Below are 20527 nucleotides of genomic sequence, written 5' to 3' on the forward strand. Positions count from 1 at the left end.
CATAAAATGTTCTCCTTTCCTTCTGAAGGTTTTATAATGCATTGGTATCATTAACCAGTTTTTTGCTATGAAACTTAAAATGGCCTATTCAGGCAAATACTTCTGGGACTGTTCTTCAACCACTGAATAAAACTAGGGTGCAGGTATTAGGGATAATATTCATTTAGCCTCCTGAACTTTCTGGGCAGACTTGCTGACCTTCCCAACTCTAGCAGCCCTCTTGTCCACTGCTTTGAAGACACCCACAGCAACTGTCTGTCTCATATTATGAACGGTAAAATGACCAAGAGGGGGATGGTCAGAGAAGCTCTCAACACTCCAGCAACCAGCTGAACGATGGCAGCTCACTAGATTTCAAGAGTTTAGGGCCACCTTCCAGCTTCTTACCAGAGTGGCAATCAATCTTGCTTCAATCAAGCAAACTTGCAAGCAACATAAGCTGTGTGACAGTCTAGTATAGGAGGATAACCAGAACCTATTTGGCCTGAATGGCTCAAGATAATCACGTGAGCAGTGCAGTCAGCTGCTTCCATTGATGAGTCATTTTTGCTGTCACCAGCAACATTGCCATGACGAGTATCTTTGACAGACACATTCTTGACATCGAAGCCCACATTATCCTTAGGAAGAGCTTCACTCAAAGCTTTTTGGTGCATTTCAACAGGCTCTACTTCAGTTGTAGTGTTAACTGGTGCAAAAGTAGACCACATGCTGGGTTTGAGAATAGCAGTCTCCACTAGCCCCAAAGGGACAATGCCAATATCACCAATTTGTAGACATTAGGTAGGGGCAGACACAAGAGCTTGTCAACTGAATGAATTGATGGTAGGATGCAATTCAGAGCTTTAAGCAGCATGGTTTCACTGGTATTGCCATCTTTACAGGTGACTTTCCATCTCTTGAGCCAAGGTATGTTAGCACTTGACTCCAGCATATTGTCAACATTCTAACATTGATGGCAGGGTCTGTTTCTTGTTCACGGCTGCACCTCAGTGCCAAGCATAGTGCCTGGTAGGTAATAGACTCCTTAAGTTTTGTTGAATTAATAAAGGATGGATTAAAAAAAAAAAGAATTGGCACAAATGCTACTGTAGCAGGTCTGTAGCCAGTTTTCTTAATATGGGTGCTGATTTCCTTAGTGATTTTCTCATATCTCTTCTGGCTCTAGGGTGAGTCGGTGGAATCTGTTTTGTTAACGTGAACAGTTGGTTGTTTTACAATCAATGTGAAAGCCAGAGGGATATGCTCATGAGTCTGCTCATTCTTGGAGATACCAAGTTCAGATTCATCAGCACCAGCAGCAACAGTAAGGATAGCACAGTCAATTTGATATTGACATGGTTTGTCTCTGTGTCTCCACCCAAATCTCATCTTGAATTGTACCTCCCATAATTCCCACATGTTGTGGGAGGGACCTGGTGGGAGATAATTGAATTGCAGGGGGCAGTCTCCCCCATACTGTGTTCATGGTAGTGAGTAAGTCTCACGAGATTTGATGGTTTTATAGCAGGTTCTCCTTTCACTTTATTCTCTTTCTCTCTTTGCCTGCTGCCATGTAAGACATGACTTTGTTCTTCCCTCACCTTCTAACATGATTATGAGACCTCCCCAGCCATATGGGACTGTGAGTCCATTAAACCTCCTTTTCTTTATAAATTACCCAGTCTCAGGTATGTCTTTATCAGCAGTGTGAAAATGGACTAATACAATAAATGTTTCTGTAATCATGTTTTTGATAAATTCTCTGTGTCCTGGGGCATCAATGATAGTCACATAGTAGTATTTGGTGATCTCAGATTCCCATGTGGAGATATCAGTGGTGATACCATGCTCAAGCTCAGCTTTCAATTTATCCAAGACCCAGGCATACTTGAAGGACCCCTTTCCCATCTCAGCAGTCTTGTCCTCACATTTTTTTAATGGTTCTTTGGTCAGTTCCACCACATTTATAGACTGGATGGCAAGTAGTAATGGACTTGAATGAATCTACATGTCCAGTGATGATGATGTTGATATGAGTCTTTTTCTTTCCCATTTTTGGTTTGATTTAAGGGTAGATTTCATGACACCTGTATTCTGGTGGCAAACCCTTTGCCAAAAAGCTGCTTAGGTCTTTTGTCCATTTTGAGTAGATTTTTGTGTATAGTGCAAGATAAGGGTCTAATTTCGTTCTTTTGCATGTAGACATCCAGTTTTCCCAAGTGTTTGTTGAAGAGACTATCCTTGCTTCATTGTATATTCCTGGTACCCTTGTTGAAAATTAGTTGAACATATTTGCATGGGTTTATTTCTGAGCTATTTTGTTCCATTGGTTATATGTCTGTCTTTCTGCCAGTACCATACTGTTTTAATTACTGTGGCTTTGTAATATACTTTGAAATCAGGAAATATGATGCCTCCACCTTTGTTCTTCTTTCTCAAGATTGTTTTAGCTATTTGGGGTCCTTTGTGGTTCCATATGAATTTTAGGTTGGTTTTTTCTATTTCCATGAAAAATGCCATTGGGATTTTGATAGGGATTGCATTGAATCTGTAGATTGCTTTGTGTATTATGGCTATTGTAATGATCTTGAAGTATTCCAATTCATGAACGTGGGATGTCTTTTTATTTATTTGTGTCTCTTAAAATTTATTTCATCAGTGTTTTATAGTTTTTCATTTGCACATCTTTCATTTCCTTGGTCAATGTTATTCCTAAGTATTTTATTCTTTTTGATCTTATAGTAAATGAGATTGTTTTCTTAATTTGCTTTCAAATAGTTTGATGTGATTGTATACAGACACAGCTGATTTTGTATGTTGATTTTTATATCCTACAACAAATTTTTCTGAATTTATTTAGTATGTCTAATAAATTTTTGATGCGCTCTTCAGGGTTTTCTACATATAAGGTCATGTCATCTGTGAACAGAAATAATTTTACTTCTTCCTTTCTAATTTGGATACCCTTTATTTCTTTTTGTTGCCTAATTGCTCTGACTGTGACTTCCAGTACTATATTGAATGGAGGTGGTAAGAAGAGGCATTTTGGCTTTGTTTCTGATCTTAAGGAAAGACTTTCAGTTTTTCGCTATTAAGTATAATGTTAACTGTGAGTTTTTCATATATGGCCTTCATTATTTTGAGATAGTCTCACTCTGTTTGTAGTTTGTTGAGATTTTTTATTGTGAAAAAGTGTTGATTTTTGTCAAATGCCTTTCTGCATCTATTAAGAGATCTTGAAGAAAGTGAAGAGTAAAGAGTTACTGAAATTTCTTGCTTAGAAGATTAGATAAATGGTGATGCTATTAATTAAGGGAAAGTAGAAATTTTTGAAGAAGATAAATAGATAAGTCTTAGACATAATGTGTTTTATTTCTTCAAACATTCTGGTTAAAATATCAAAGTAACAGTTGTTACAAATGGAAAAAATATACAGCTCCGAGGAGACATTGGAAGCATCGATAATACTTAGAAAAACCTTACCTAATGCTGCCCCAAGCACTTTACTCTTGTAAATTCATCTAATTCTCACTGTAACACTACAAAGTAGGTATTAGTTGTTATCTTATTTTATAGATGAGAAAGCTGAGGCACAGAGAGGCCATGTCACTCACCCGAGGTTCCACGGCTTTTAAGTGGCAGAACATTGATTTGAGTCAATGCATTCTGGACTCTGCATTCATGTTCTCAACTATTTATACTATTCTGCTTCAGAAATAAAGACTCCCATTTACTAAGCATTTTAACATGCTAGACATTGTATTGAACATTATTTGTATTATATCAATTATCTAATCCTCAATACAGCTGTTTTATTTCACAGAATAGGAAATTGAAGCAAAGAGAGGAAAAGTTGCATGAACGATTTTACACAGCTGTTAGGTCGTTCAACTGGATTCTGAACCTAGCATTCTGGCTGGAGAGCCCAAGCTTTTATCAGTTGTGTATAGCAGTGAGAGTAGATTCCCCATGGAAAGGTAAGAGCTGAATACAGAGTCCAGAGGGAACACCAATATGAAGAAGGAGTTGTGAAGCAGCCTGAAAAGAAATGACAAAGATAGGAGAGTTACAAAAAAAAAGAGAGATATCTAGGAAGATACTTTTCAGTGGGAGATTAGTCTAAAATCTTGGTTTTCTTAGATTAAGGAGCAGAGTACTTTCATCTTTGAATCCTAGTTTCGTACATAGTACATTTCTTTTTTTTTTTATTATTATACTTTAGGTTTTAGGGTACATGTGCACAATGTGCAGATTTGTTACATATGTATCCATGTGCCATGTTGTTTTGCTGCACCCATTAACTCGTCATTTAGCATTAGGTATATCTCCTAATGCTGTCCCTCCCCCTTCCCCCACCCCACAACAGTCCCCGGAGTGTGATGTTCCCCTTCTTGTGTCCATGAGTTCTCATTGTTCAATTCCCACCTATGAGTAAGAACATGCGGTGTTTGGTTTTTTGTCCTTGTGATAGTTTACTGAGAATGATGTTTTCCAGTTTCATCCATGTCCCTACAAAGGACATGAACTCATCATTTTTTATGGCTGCATAGTATTCCATGGTGTATATGTGCCACATTTTCTTAATCCAGTCTATCGTTGTTGGACATTTGGGTTGGTTCCAACTCTTTGCTATTGTGAATAGTGCCGCAATAAACATATGTGTGCATGTGTCTTTATAGCAGCATGATTTATAGTCCTTTGGGTATATACCCAGTAATGGGATGGCTGGGTCAAATGGTATTTCTAGTTCTAGATCCCTGAGGAATCGCCACACTGACTTCCACACTGGTTGAACTAGTTTACAGTCCCACCAACAGTGTAAAAGTGTTCCTATTTCTCCACATCCTCTCCAGCACCTGTTGTTTCCTGACTTTTTAATGATGGCCATTGTAACTGGTGTGAGATGGTATCTCATTGTGGTTTTGATTTGCATTTCTCTGATGGCCAGTGATGCCGAGCATTTTTTCATGTGTTTTTTGGCTGCATAAATGTCTTCTTTTGAGAAGTGTCTGTTCATGTCCTTTGCCCACTTTTTGATGGGGTTGTTTGTTTTTTTCTTGTAAATTTGTTTGAGTTCATTGTAGATTCTGGATATTAGCCCTTTGTCAGGTGAGTAGATTGCAAAAATTTTCTCCCATTCTGTAGGTTGCCTGTTCACTCTGATGGTAGTTTCTTTTGCTGTGCAGAAGCTCTTTAGTTTAATTAGATCCCATTTGTCAATTTTGGCTTTTGTTGCCATTGCTTTTGGTGTTTTAGACATGAAGTCCTTGCCCACACCTATGTCCTGAATGGTATGCAGATGACATGATTGTATATCTAGAAAACCCCATTGTCTCAGCCTAAAATCTCCTTAAGCTGATTAGCAACTTCAGCAAAGTCTCAGGATACAAAATCAATGTACAAAAATCACAAGCATTCTTGTACACCAATCACAGACAAACAGAGAGCCAAATCATGAGTGAACTCCCATTCACAATTGCTTCAAAGAGAATAAAATACCTAGGAATCCAACTTACAAGGGATGTGAAGGACCTCTTCAAGGAGAACTACAAACCACTGCTCGATGAAATAAAAGAGGATACAAACAAATGGAAGAACATTCCATGCTCATGGGTTGAAAGAATCAATATCGTGAAAATGGCCATACTGCCCAAGGTAATTTATAGATTCAATGTCATCCCCATCAAGCTACCAATGACTTTCTTCACAGAATTGGAAAAAACTACTTTAAAGTTCATATGGAACCAATAAAGAGCCCGCATCGCCAAGTCAATCCTAAGCCAAAAGAACAAAGCTGGAGGCATCACGCTACCTGACTTCAAACTATACTACAAGGCTACAGTAACCAAAACAGCATGGTACTGGTACCACAACAGAGACATAGAGCAATGGAACAGAAAAGAGCCCTCAGAAATGATGCCGCATATCTACAACTATCTGATCTTTGACAAACCTGACAAAAACAAGAAATGGGGAAAGGATTCCCTATTTAATAAATGGTGCTGGGAAAACTGGCTAGCCATATGTAGAAAGCTGAAACTGGATCCCTTCCTTACACCTTATACAAGAATTAATTCAAGATGGATTAAAGACTTAAATGTTAGACCTAAAACCATTAAAATCCTACAAGAAAACCTAGGCATAGTACATTTCTGAATAAACACATGTTAAAGTCATTGAGCGAGGTGTCACACATTTTAGAAAAGTTAAATATGATAAAGAATGGAAAAGGGCTATTAAATGTAGAAACTAGAGATTACTAGTGGCAGCATGCTGAGAAAACTCAGTAGCAAAATGTGGTAGAGACTTGTTGAATGTATTATGCTTTCAAGGAAATTTTCAGTGAAAGGAATAACTATTTTAGTTATTCTTTTTAGCTGATCTAAGGTTAAATCTAACTTCACAGAATTTACCTTAATCTGCTTTTATAAATTAGTCATTCCTGTTTTATTTTGTCCCTTATTTATGATATATTTCCATAAAATGTAAGAATAAGTAGAAGGCATGATATAATTTATTCAGGAGAATTATTTATTTTTAAATGAGAAAGCTTGTTAAGGAATTTTATTTATAGTTCCTCCCTTATTGAGTACAATCCTCTGTAAGAGACTTAGGAAATTGTGTTTTCTGTTTAAGTTCTCTTGTGCCAAAGCAGACTAAACTGGAGTGATCAAAACTCATTGCTATTTGGTAAGGGTTCTTTGATGGCTTTCTGTTATGTAAAAACAACGGGTATTCCTATTTCAGTTTATCATAGAAAGCATTCTACATGATAAGAACTAAGAACAAAATTGGCATCTTCACTTATAAACTCAGCAAGAGGCCAAAGATTACATCAGCAGGAAGTGTGAACTAAATTTTTATTCCATGAGGTGAGTCTTCTATAATGGATAAGGTAGTATAAGTTTGCAAAATATTAGCTCCCAATATTTCTATTTGGAATTTCAAGAAACACTCAATTAAAAAAAAACACTTAGGACTTCAGATTTTAAATTTTGGGGCTGGTCTGAGTGCAGTAGTTTTTACAACTAATTGATCACTATCAGTTAACATTTCTTTGTTCCTTCTCTACTTCCACTACTTTGTTTGACTAGCCTTAAAAAATGAATACATAAATAACATTAATGGGCATGTGCATTTTTGTAGAAGAAAAATCTTGTGTAATTTAAGATAACCTAAAAATACAGAAAACAATTAGGATCTCCTAGATTCTTGATTTTTTTTAGTACACTTTGCTGACTAAATAAAACCTGAATATAATTTTATTTTACTTGCTAAGTACTTAGTTCCTGCTTTAAGTTGAAGGAGTTACAAGAAGTCTAACAATGTTTACTGAATAAAATTGCTAAAAGTATAACAACTGACCCCAGGTTGTCTCCCTTCCAAGTTACATGTCTTTATCTGACCACCAGGCATAGACAGCTTTGTCTTATTTACAGATTCGCAATCCTGAGCTTAAGATGAAATAGTCTGTCAACATATATTTCTCTATTATTATTGACCTTGCTTAATCTCATCCTGCCTGTTATTCTAGTATTATTTGTTTGTTCTGATATGATTCTTGTTCTCAATATGACATATAATTTGCTTCAGTTTTGTTTTGTTTTGTTTTGTTTTTTGAGATGGAGTCTCACACTGTCGCCCAGGTTAAAGTGCAGTGGTGCGATCTTGGCTCACTGCAACCTCCGCCCCCTGGGTTCAAGCGATTCTCCTGCCTCAGCCTCCCGAGTAGCTGGGATTACAGGCACCCACTGCGATACCCAGCTAATTTTTTGTATTTTTAGTAGAGATGGGGTTTTTACCATGTTGGCCAGGCTGGTCTCGAACTCCTGACCTCGTGATTCACCTGCCTCGGCCTTCCAAAGTGCTGGGATTACAGGCATGAGCCACTGTGCCTGGTCCAGATTTTAAATAAAATGCCTCAAATTTAATTACTTGGTGTTTTGCTCATCTGTGAGAAGGAATCAGTTTAAGCTCTTATTTATAAGTCTATTACTTGAAAAGAGTTAAATACATGTTTTTACTGTAAATCTGATATTCTCACTAGCAACAAATAAGCATAGATATAAGTAACATTTTTTTTTTTTTTTGGCCTCACGGTATAATTTCAAGGGAATAGAACAATCTATGGCAGATAAGACTCTCATTTGTTATGACATATTGTCTCATCTACCATTCTTTCATACCCCATCCCTTTATTTTTTTATATACCAGATTGAACCTTGGTTCTGAAGTATTTATTGTATAATCTTAACTCTTTATGTATATGGATAATATACACTGTATAAGGATCAAGTAGGCATCAGATTTAGGCATCTGCTGATTATAGATTGCAATCTCGATGAAAACAATGTAAAAAAATACAAAGGGTTGGGGCATAATGGTTTGAAGCTTCAGGCTTTGTTTTCAAATCCTAACTCTATTATTTGCTAGCTGTTTGACTTTGGACAAGCTACTTAGCCTCTCAATCACTCTATTTAATTTTTTTTCACACATAAAAGGGAATGAAACATGGGTTGTTGTAAGGTTAAATGGGATAACGTATGCTAAGTGCTTAGGTCAGAACTTGGCACAGAGTAAGCATTTATTTTATCTTGTCTTTATTAGGAAGATAAAGTAAGCATGCAGACTCTTTTAAATCATATTACTTGAAATGTCTATCAGGGCAAATTGATTCTGATGGTGCTAAAATGGTGTCGTTTTACATGAGTTCAGATTTTTTCTTAGCGTGGGTAATGTGCCAGGCACTGATTAGGCCCTAGGGCACCTCCGAAGTTGAAAACAGCTGCAAAAACTTTGGAGACATACTTGTTCCAACTGATCTTTCCAACTGTAACAACTAGAGCTTTCTGATTCACCACTAACTCTATTGATCTGGTTGCTAACTAATCAATCACATATTGTGATTATAAGATCAAAAGTGGTTGAACACATTAAAACCTGTGTCTTGATACAAGTGGTTAGGAAAATAAAGATACATGTTTTCATCGTTGTAAGAGAAAATTTAGTGATTTCATACTTGAGAATATGATAATAAAGTTGCTTATTGATGGGAGTATAAAAATATGAAGAAGGATATTTATATTTCATAACATTGGAGAATACAATAATAATATCTCTTATTGCTTTTATATCTTTTAATCAGTGCGAGTCCCAGACCAGGTTCTCTCTGTGGAGCACCAGAAATTTTGTCCAGCTACCTCTTGTATGTCTCCATTTTTACTCCTCTGTATATCTCAGTTTCGTGCCTGTTTCTGCATTCTTGCTGCAGCTATCTTATTTCAGGCCAGCACCATACACTTCACTTACTGTAAAAGCATTATATCTGATCCCCCAGCCTTTAGTCTTACCCCTTTTCAGACTTCTCACACTATAGCCAGAGTGATCTTGCTAAAATTGAAGTCCAATCATATCCCTTCCTTGCTTTAAACCCTTCAAATTGCCTTTATTTCCCTTAGGGTAGCTATATGATTTATTGTTCAAACTGAGATATTTATTAATTTATTTTTGAGCTATAATTTATATGTGGTGAAATGCAGATCTTAAATATACAATGAGATTAGTTTTGACATATGCATACAACTGTGTAACCCATATTCTTTTCAAGATACCTTGTATTAATCTATCACTCCAGGAAGTTCCCTCCTGCTGCTTCCTGGTTAATCTATTTAATATCCACTCTGATTCCTCATTCCACTCCTCCCCCTACCCCAGACAAACACTGGCTGATTTCCACTAATGTAAATTATAACTCAGATACTTTTGAAAGTAAAAGAGAATGCTACTGATAATTATAATAAGAAGATATATGTAAAGTGTTGCCAGAAGGAATGGTTTCCTTACCCTTTGTATTAAGTCTTAAATTTTTAATTGGCCTAAAGGCCTTATATAATCAGTCCCCTGGTTATTTCTCAATCTAATTTGTCTTATTACTTACTATCTCAACATTTGTACTTCTTTTTCAACTCCAGACCTTTCTTTGCACATATGTTTTCATATGATGGAAGGACCACCCCTATATCCCCTCCACCACTCTTTCCTCATGCTGTAGCCTGGCCAACTTCTTATTTGCTCTTCATTTCTCTATTTACATAGGATTTCTTCCTTTGGGACTTTTCTCCTAGACCTGTCACACATTGATTTATATGTCTGTCTTCTAGAGTCCCTACTATTTTTCAATTTACCTACCAATGCTCTTACTACTCTACATTGTTATTAGCTGTGATTGCTATTCTAATGTATTAAATATTTGCAAAGTGAATATACATAAAAATTAGTTATTTGTATAATTTCACGTTGAGTTTGTAAATATATGAGTGGTACTGACTAGACTTTATACCTTTTAAGTAAATAGTCTTCATTAAATAATCTGTTTTTAAAAATTGTGTAATTATAATTTAGTTCCTCTAGACAAAGCTTCCAAATAACTGAATGAAAAATCAGTTATGATTTTTCCAAACTTTTCAAATACACCACGAATCTCATTTCTACTGGGTGATCTCATAGACTTCCAAGACATTCAAGGCTTAAATAAATAATTAATAATATGCCACTGACGCCAGAATATAAGAACTAGCTAAAGGTATATTTTTACACACTTTAAAATGTAGAGTCCCTGATTTATTCTTGAAAACTAAAGGCCTTATTGTTTCTTGAAGCAACTAGATAAACCACAAGAGTCCTATCTGGTTTATCACAGGATTTACTATTTTGGGAAAACAAACAGTTTAGGGATAGTTCTGAACTAGGTTCCAGGCAGAACCAGAAAAAAAAAAAAAAAAAAAAACCAAAGTTAATTATAATTTATTGCTCTGGAACATATTTTATCACTATGTTCCATCTGTTTCACAAAAATCAGTTTTCTAATATATGGCCTGGGCAGTTAATGGAGAATATTTGCATGAATATGATGACAGAAAGATAATATGAACATAGACTAGGTGTGAAGACTAAGAGAAATAATATGGTGGTTTGGTGTCTACAAGACTGAGGAGAAATGTAAAATAGAGACTGACAAAGAACAAAGAAAGATTGCTTCAAAAGTAAAATAGAAACCAAAATTCTGCAATACAAGGCAATAATACAAAAAGGATGTTTTCTAAGGTTACCTTTAGCAATACCCTTTGTCAAGATAGTTGAAGACAAAGCCTACTTTTAGGTTGTAGATGAGACCAATAAATACTTCTGTTCCTCAAACTGGCCAGTACCTTACGTAGAGTTGGTAATTAATCTTTATTATTGGATTGTTGAATAAGTACATGAATAAAAGAATTTGATCAGTATGTCCCCCTTAAATTGAAAATATCTGTTGATATGACTCTGAAGGTATTTTTAATTTGAAAGAAAGCAGCCAATGTAGTAGTCCAAAGTAAGCTTTTTGTATGTGATGAAATCATTAGGTAGGTACATTTGGATAACTTTGCAATGTTAACAGTGTTTGCTTCTATTGTGTTTGGTTAGATAGAAGTAGTTGCATATATTAAAATATATATTTGTACATACATCTGTATCCACATCCATACCTACTTACAAAATACATGAAAAATCTTCAAAAGAGCAGATAGGTTATTCAGTATAATGCTTTTCATCATGTTATATCTCAGTATGTTAAAGTTTTGGCAACAAGCACTGGACACAGGACCTTTAATATTATACTGTGCTTAGTAAACACTTGTTAAATATATGTGAATTTAAATTCATATAACAAGAGTTATTAGAACAAATAGCTGACTAATAAAAGAGCTAACAGTTGTTGGGGGTGGTTAATGTGCTTGATAGTATCCTAATCATTTTATATGGATTTTTATTTTATTTTCACTTAATCCTCATATAAATTCCTCAAGTAAATCCTTGTGTGATCTTATGAGATAGACACTAATTTTTGCCCGTTTCCTAGATGAGGAAACTGGAGCACATAACCAGTAGTTTGCAGAACCAGAATTTGAATGAGTTAAGTACGTCATGCACTTGGCTACTTTGATATGCTGCCTAATGTGTGTGTGCTTGTGTACATGTGAATATCCATCTATTTTCTTTTTTAAATCTAAGAATATAATTTTATTTTATTTTCAATAAAACACATACTTTAAAATGTATGTATTTATTGGGTTGCACACATCTATTTTCTAATGATCTAAAGTCTCCTTAGTTTTGAAAATTAGGAATTGTATTTCCTTTACTATCAATAGCACATAGCTGTGGGTTGGAGTCATGGTAACTGATCATTAGTCAACTGCTGTAAAACTTGTTTCTTTCTAAAACTTGAAGCTTTTTCCTACTTATCTTAAGTCTACTTATCTTGATTTAAATGATTGCTTGATATTCATTTAAAAATACATTAGTATCTAGAAATGTAAGCAAATATGGGCAGTGTTCTATTTTATGATCTATTTCTTTGATCTAGAAAATATTATTAGTTAGTATAGGAGTGAATGAAGCAGAGATATATTTAGTCTGAAGGGGGTAAGAGGTTATATGGTTATCAAGGGAAAAGAGTGGTAGTCTTCCCAAATGTCTTTTTCTTAGATAGAGCTGGGTAATTTCTATTCAAATGTCTGCTTAAAAGCTAGTGTTAACCTGGGGACACAACTTTTTTTAAGAGAGAGGGTCCCTGTCACCTAGTAAAGTGGAGTGAAGTAGTGTGATCACCTCCAGGGCTCAAGCAATCCTTCCACCTCAGCCTCTTGAGCAGCTGGGACTATAGGTGCATGCCACCATGCCTGGCAAATTTTTGTATATTTTTTTAGAAACAGGGTTTCACCATGTTGCCCAGGCTGGTCTCGAACTCCTTGGCTCAAGCAATCCGCCTGCCTTGGCCTCCTAAAGTGCTGGGATTACAGGTGTGAGCCACCGTGCCTGGCTGGGGCATAACTTTGAAGACAGTTTTTAATAGAATTTTTGAAAAAAAAAAAACAAAACCCTTGGAAACCCATATTCTTATATATACACTTTGATTTTTTAAAATACTTCTCTTTTCTTAAACTAATGAGAATAAATGTATTTTGCCTTTTATTTGCCAAGCACACCACTTGTCTTGTTGTAAATATAGATTATATATATAAATATATACATACACAAAATATTTGGATACATATATATTTTTATAATATATGTAAGTAAATACATGGAATATGTGTGTATATATATAATCCTATTGGTTTGGGATCCCCATGGATACCAAAATTCCACAGATGCTTAAGTCCTTTGTATAAAATGAGACTTTTGTTTTGCATATAACTATGCACATCCTCCCATATATTTTAGATCATCTCTAGATTTCTTAAACTATCTAATATGGTGTAAATGCTCTATTAATAGTTGTTATAGTATATTGGTTTTTTATATGTATTATTTGTATTTTTTCCAAATAGTTTTAATCCACAGTTGGTTGAATCTGCATAATCTTCTGGTTTTTTTTTTTTTTTTGGTAATGTCACTCTCCACTGCTTCCAATCTAGTCTTTTTCATTGACATTGGATCAAACTAAGGTGATTGCATAGGTTTCATCACCTAAGACTTATGCACATAGAACTGACATTCCTGAAATTTATATTTTATAACATAGTTCTTTTTATAGCGGAATGTATTTGCTTCATGGCAGTTATTTTAATATTCTAATAATATAAATTTATTTTAAATTCTTGATAGTGAAAAATAACTTGATCAGATTTAATAACCTAAGTAGTTTTAGTGTTGGAATTCACAGACTTAGAGTGCTTTCCCTAATTGAAGGAGGAGGGGTAAAAGAGGGATTTATTTCTAACGAAAACACTACATAAAAGTAAAATCCAAGAGAAAAATTCCGCACTGGGCATAGTTGTCCTGACAGTTCCTTTTTGGCCCTAAGTTTAAAAATGTATTCTCCAAGGGACATGGATGAAGCTGGAAACCATCATCCTCAGAAAACTTAACACAGGAATAGAAAACCAAACACTGCATATTCTCACTCATAAGTGAGAGTAGAACACTTCTTAAAAAATAAAAGATGATAGAGAGGCTATCTCTGTAATTTGACAAATTAATATAATTCCCCCTATAAAATGCATTTTGATTTAATCACCCTGTTAATATAACTTTGTTTCCCTTGAAAATTTAAAATATCTGACAGTGTCCCTGAGAGTTTGCTGTGGTGCCCTGGAACATCTAAGTGCTGTTTGGGAATCTCAGTTATTACTCTCTTGTGTAAAGTATAAATAAATTGAATGAATGTGTAGTATTAGGTAATTCTCACTTATTTGGGGGTTAATATTCAAAATTAAGTAATCATTGTTTCAGAAATTCATGGCCTTTGTGAAAAATTAGATTAAAATGGACAAGTAGCCCATTTAGTTGTAGCAAAATGATTCTGAAAGTGTTATTCATATGAAATAAAATTACAGATAGTTTAAAATTGTCCTTATATGATATGGTGTAATATTTTTATTGAGAATTTTAGTATAAACATAATATTTGATTAATATTATGAGGATTCTTAAGAAGTAAAATATACTTCACTTGTATTTCTCTATAATTACATGTGTCATGGTTATTGGGAGATGAATGGGTTGAATTCTGACTTTTACTCTAACTAGTCTAAGGCTAAACTGAGCATAGATAACCATTTCCCTTGCCAGGGATTAGTTTAGGAGTGGCTTATGACCCTGTGGCTAATTAAATGTAATGGGAAAGTCAGGGATCAGACTTCTGGGAAAGGTTTCCTCACTGATAAAAAGACTGACAGAAAGGGAGGTTTCTTTCACTGAACACTGATGTATCTTCATGGGATGAGCTGAACTCTGGAAGCTCATTTTGTGATCATGAGTAGAGATAGCTGAGGAAAAAGCCAACAAATTTAGCCCAGCAGGGCAGGAGGGAAGACTTCTGGGTCCATGAGGTAGATGTTGAATTAAACAGTCTCTAAACAAGTCAACCATGTCATTTCTTGCTATGAGAGTATAACTTTTCCTTACATACATTAAGCACCCTTAACTGATACAGTTACTCCTAGTCTTTAATTATTGGTGCTATTCAAACTGAAGTTAAAGTCTCAAGACCCTCGTGGGTTTCGTGTAGGCAATCAAATTTGTGTTGTGAAAAACACTCCCAAGTGATTCTAAAACCTCTTCATCTTCTTTCTAATCCTTTCCACCCTCCATTGAGAACATCTGGAGCAAGATAGTTATGAAATTGAATGAAAGGACTTGGTGAGTGATTAATTATATGTGGGGGTCAGGGAAAAGGAGGGGTCATGGTAACTACTATGTTTCTGATTTGGGTAACTAGGTAGATGGTGCTGCCAGTTTAGGTGATAAGGACCATAAGTAAAAGAACAACTTCGGTTTTGTACATTCTTCGTCAGAGGTGTCTGGGAACATTTAGAAAGTCATACTAGAAAGTAGTTAGAGCTATAATCCTGGAGAAATATCTAAACTACAAGACTAAGAGATTTAGTAGTTGAAACTATGGGTATAGATGAGATTGCTTACAGGTATATCTTACTGAGTAGGGAAGAGAAGAAACTATGGAATTTCAGAGAACACTAGTATTTCAGTGTACAGTGGAGGACGAAGTGGTTGAGAAGGAGGAATAACAATTAGTGATATTGACAATGACACATCTCATTTTATCTTAGATTTTTCTCAGATAAATTCAAAGACCTTTGTTCTAAGAACAAATTCTAAGAACTTTGATTAAGATGTAAACTTTAGTGTTTTTTTTTTTTTGAAGTAAATTCTTTCTTAAATGCTTGTTTTCCTTTTCAGTTGATCAATTTATGGTGCTAAATGGTAACCTGTTGGGATAAATAATTATTATACCACTCTAACACTAGCAGTTGGCTCTAGTTCTCTCTTACAAGATCAATTTCATTGTAATGCGTATTACTAGAGATACACTGGTATGGAACCCCAAACCCCCCAAAATATAAATTTTCATCAGTCCTTGTTTCCAGTCATTAACATGATAGTAGAAGTGCTGTTTTAGGACATACACAGAAATATGTATTATTACCTCTTTCATTTTGCTGTTCATAATTTTGTATTCTATTCCATCCATTCTTTTTGTTATTCCTGTTTTTATCATTTGACATGTGTTAGCCAATATACTCTTTTGGCATAAAAATAAAATATTTTGGAGAGTTAGGCGGATTCTGAATCCCAAATAATTTTTCTTGGTTAAGGAGTATTCTTTAAATGCAGAAGTCTGTAGAAAAAGGAAAAATTGACAACTTCTGTAGAGTATTGTCTTAAAGCTTTCACATAATCTGTGGATGCTAACCTAGGATTTTGTGTGTGCGTGTGTGTGTGTGTTTGTATATGTGTCATATTAAAAACACTGTGTAGTGAAAATACCAGCCTTTATACACACGTTTGTAATAAATGTGGAAGTATAATTTTCAATTAATACTGTTGCTAAGAGGATCCATAAAAGCTATTTGCATGCATTTTATGCTTCCCTCCAAGTCTCTCTCTTTTCTTTTTACACTTCAGTTTCAATAGCACCTGTAATTAAGGAAGAAAACCAAGCCCTGGGAGCTAGGTAGGACTTCCAGCTATTGATCTGTGTAAACCCAGTTTATACTGTCAGGGGAGAAACAGTCAACTGCTGAGCTGCTTTGTCACTGACATAAGCTGCGAGAGGATTTTTTTTTTTTTTTTTTTTTTTTTTTTGTCTATACTGTTTATACACTAGTCTATAGACCTGCTGGCTGGTTGAATTTTAAAGAGTGCAGAGGTTTAAAGACTTGTCCCCTGAGGGATGCTTCTGCCAGTTGGGAAGCGAGCTGAGGCTGTTTCGCAGAAGTGTATGCATGTGTGTTGCTTGTGGAAGAAGGGAGGGGGAGGGTGTGAAAGATTGAGCAACTAACTGGGAAGCGTTCATCCTAATTTGAGTCTTAAAATTGATGTGAAATGTATTACTAATTTGTGTATTTAGAGGCAGATACTGAATTTTGAATATATGTTCTTTATTGTTACAGAAATTATGTGGACAGTTTTATAGGAGGAGGTCTGAATAGTGTTCACATGTATAGTAAAAATGGTGAATGGTTTCACTTTATGAAGTACAAGATAAGGATTAAGCAATGGTCAAGTGAAAATGAACTGGTCTCATTTGCAATGAACTGTTTTTCAGTTTACAAAATTTAACTTACTGCAAGTTTAGTAACTCTTTTAACGACATTTAAGAAAATATTGTCAGTGGTGAAACAGTTAGCTTTTGCTTAATATGGAGTCTGTGCTCATATTTTTAAAGGTACATGATTATGATTATAAGCAATCCAGGGTACCCTGCCCTAAGAGTAGATTTTTTTTTTTTTTTTTTTTTTTTTTTTACAAGATCCTTTTCTTTCTGCTTATGTGCGTTAAGGCACTGAAGCTTTCTTAGGTATTGGTATTGGAATTTTATAATGTTTTATTTTTAGTTGACACTTTATTGTAGTCTACCTTTTTAAAAGAATGCAAGAAATTCTACTTTAAAACACTCAAGGCTATATTTATGTATAGGGTTTAAATATTCAGATATTGATGACTTCTGTAGACCTTAGTTTTAGTGGCAAAGAAGTGGTAGCAAAAATATATCGTTCAGTGAGGATGACTGCTGCATTAAGATATTTGCTTTTTTTCTTTTTAATGGGAAACATCCTTATAAAACTCTTTGTCTTGTAAAATTGCCTGACTTTGAAGTTGTATGATGTTGTCTTCAAGTTTAAAGTTTAACTTTTGAATCAGACTTAAAGTTATTTTTCAAATATAACAAAATAGATTTTTAAGACTTTGCCAACTAGCTGATAATTATTTGTATTTTATTATAGTTTTTAATGTGTATGGTTTCTAAAAGATTTTAAAATTATTTTTAATGACTGTTAAATAACTGAAGGTTTCAAAATCATTCAGATTATTTTCTGTGTTTTAGTAAAGCATTGATTTTCATATTAGGCAATTCTTAAATGAAAGTGCACAGAATAGAAGCTATATTTTTGAAAGCTTGTTTTTAGACACACATTTCTTTAAGAGTGTTAAGATAAAACTTAATACCAAGAATTGAATCATGTAAATGTTTCTTTGGCTATAGAAAGTCTCTCTCTCTCTCTCTCTTTTTTTTTTTTTAACTGTTTGACTATGGGACATGTAGGGTTGTTATACCTCTCAGTAATTCATTCTGCTGCCAACTTCATTCCCTTTTCTCTGCCTGCATTTTAATTGAAACAACATTTATATTTTTGAGCCAGGATCTGTCAGAAGTCCCTATGGCTAGACTGTGGTACAAGTAGCAGCAGACGTAGCTTACCCATATGGTGCGGTGCTTCTTGTAAAATCCATATGGCCTTGTTGAAGGGAATCCCAGCGGGGATGTGAAGGGTGTTAATACCCTTCAGGCCAGGCCTTTCCCCCCTGGGGTTTCTGTGGCATTGTCAGTGCAATCTGCCAAAGCACAAACTTAATTCCTTTTTAATAATCAATTATTTTAGTCTAGGAACCTGTGCTATTTTTCTTAAGGACAAAGAAAGCAACTTTTTCTCCTAGAAAATGTCTCAAAGAAGTTTTAACTGCATCTTAAAAAATATTCTAAAACTTATTTCTTTTTTTTGAAATTTCCATTTGTAGGAAATACTACAGAGTGTGCCAAAGTTCTGTTTTCCCTTTGACGTTGAAAGGTACAGTATAAGCATCATTTAAAATAAATGTAGATTATTATAGTACATACTTAAAATGATTACATGTGCCTTTTTATAAAATAAAATGTCCCTTCTCTTTACTGCTTCTCACAAAAAGGCTAGAGATTGAAAAGAGGTTGAAAATTTATTAATATGTGGAAGAGGAAGCCTTTTAAATCACATCTTTTATTTTCTCTACTATGACCAGTTAAGACAAGTCTGAAAACACATTGCCAATAGGTTCTATTTTTTCCCTTTATTCTCTCTTCTTCAGGTAGAAATTGTGAGCACTAGTGGAAAAAAATATTAATATGACCTTGATTGGAGTCTTAGAATTATGTCTTGATGTATGTTTCCTGGTTTCTATCTCACTTCATCCTCATTGAAAAGACCATCTGTGTCATGCTGTAAAACTCATGGCTACTTGTCTCTCAAGAATAGCTTTATAGAGGTAGTGTAATATTATGGAAAGCTATAGGGAAACTCCTCTAGTTTTGACAATCTTGTTTTTATATTTCACTGAACAAATACTGAATGATGAAATTGCATAGAGTTGAAATTTCATGGAACATACAGCCCTATGAGCATAACAGATCATTTATTGTTTTTCATGTGATTTTTTATACTCTATTTTCAGTTTACCTAAGAGGGTGGTATGAAGGGTTTTTGAAAGAATATTTATTTTAGGAAAATACTTTGCCAAAGTAAGTATTAGTGAGTCTTTATGATTTTACTGTATTAAAGATAAAGCCTTCTGAATGATGGACTAATCAGTACTAATAAGCATTGCTGATGAATGATATTCCCTGTTTTACCTCATCTGAGGAATCATTGCCCTACCCCCACCAAAAATGTTACAAGTTTCATATTAATAGTAAGGAAGATTTAGGATCCAGCTACAAAAAGATATTATGAATCTTGGGCACTAGAGGTCACATTTGTCACTAGAGGGTTGTTTTTTTTTTAAGTTTATTAAAGTGTAAGAAAAACCTATCCACTGAAAAGTGTAGTTGTTAAATGTTCAGCATTTGAAATGCAACATTTCCTGACAAAACTGTTTGTAGCATTGATACTGGCAGTAATTTATTTCCTTCTGCACAATCCCTATGGCTATTTCAAAACCAAAGTGTAGGCATCATGGATATTTTATTTTGGGACAAGGAAGCAAAAGTTCAGTTATGGTTATCTAATGGCAAGATTACAGCCAGTACTAGGAAATATATTCATATATTTTAAATAGAAATAAAGATTCAGTCTAACGTTTTATATTGCCCCTTATACCAAAATGTGACACATATTATGGTAGTATGATACTTCAAAGTTGACTAAAATTCTTTACAGCTTAGCTGATAAGCCTTTTGTTTTTTGGTAGAAATTATATTTGTATTTTGTACTTGGAAATTTATTCCTCAGTATGTTGATAGCTGTACAAGAGAATTCTAGAAAAAATATACCAAGGGTATTTTTGTAGGGTACTTTATTGGGTGAGAATGTCAACAGGAGAAGCAATTAAACAGAGTTGGTAGTGGCTGCCATTAGATTCTAAAGTGACATGATTTGCTATCTAAGCAATTTTAGAATAATTAAGAAAAGAGGCTAAAGTTGAAGAAAGGGACTTAGTCATCATTTCTAGCTTCTTCTACAGTTTCAGTAATAATATTTTGATAATTTATGAAATATGAGCACTTTTAGTCTTATGAACATTTATGGTAGACTACCTTATGATTTCCTAGTAAGAGATTAATATATGCTGAACTGTTCAGTCTATGAGGTATTACAACTTATTTTGGTGTTTACTTTACATGTTTCACACTTGCTTTAGTTTTAGAACATAGTTCTATCTTCAAGAACCAACTGATTAGAAAGATGAAACCAATGTCACATATAAATATACTCTTGTTTTTGTTTTTCTTG

General features: G+C 34.5%; 1 protein-coding gene and 1 pseudogene across 10 annotated transcripts in view; one reads left to right on the forward strand and one right to left on the reverse strand.

The window, feature by feature from the left end:
- Positions 1-20527, forward strand: part of DENND1B (DENN domain containing 1B) — a 292006-nt gene that overhangs the window by 89456 nt on the left and 182023 nt on the right. For all 10 annotated transcript variants that reach the window (XM_055234175.2, XM_055234177.2, XM_063613729.1 and 7 more), the window contains one exon: positions 18564-18613. In XM_055234175.2, the coding sequence (XP_055090150.1) occupies positions 18564-18613 (50 nt within the window). The remainder of the gene's footprint in view (positions 1-18563; positions 18614-20527) is intronic.
- Positions 160-2100, reverse strand: LOC129458396 (elongation factor 1-alpha 1-like; annotated as a pseudogene).

The sequence above is a fragment of the Symphalangus syndactylus genome, chromosome 19 (assembly GCF_028878055.3).
Source record: "Symphalangus syndactylus isolate Jambi chromosome 19, NHGRI_mSymSyn1-v2.1_pri, whole genome shotgun sequence".
NCBI classification, from domain to species: domain Eukaryota; kingdom Metazoa; phylum Chordata; class Mammalia; order Primates; family Hylobatidae; genus Symphalangus; species Symphalangus syndactylus.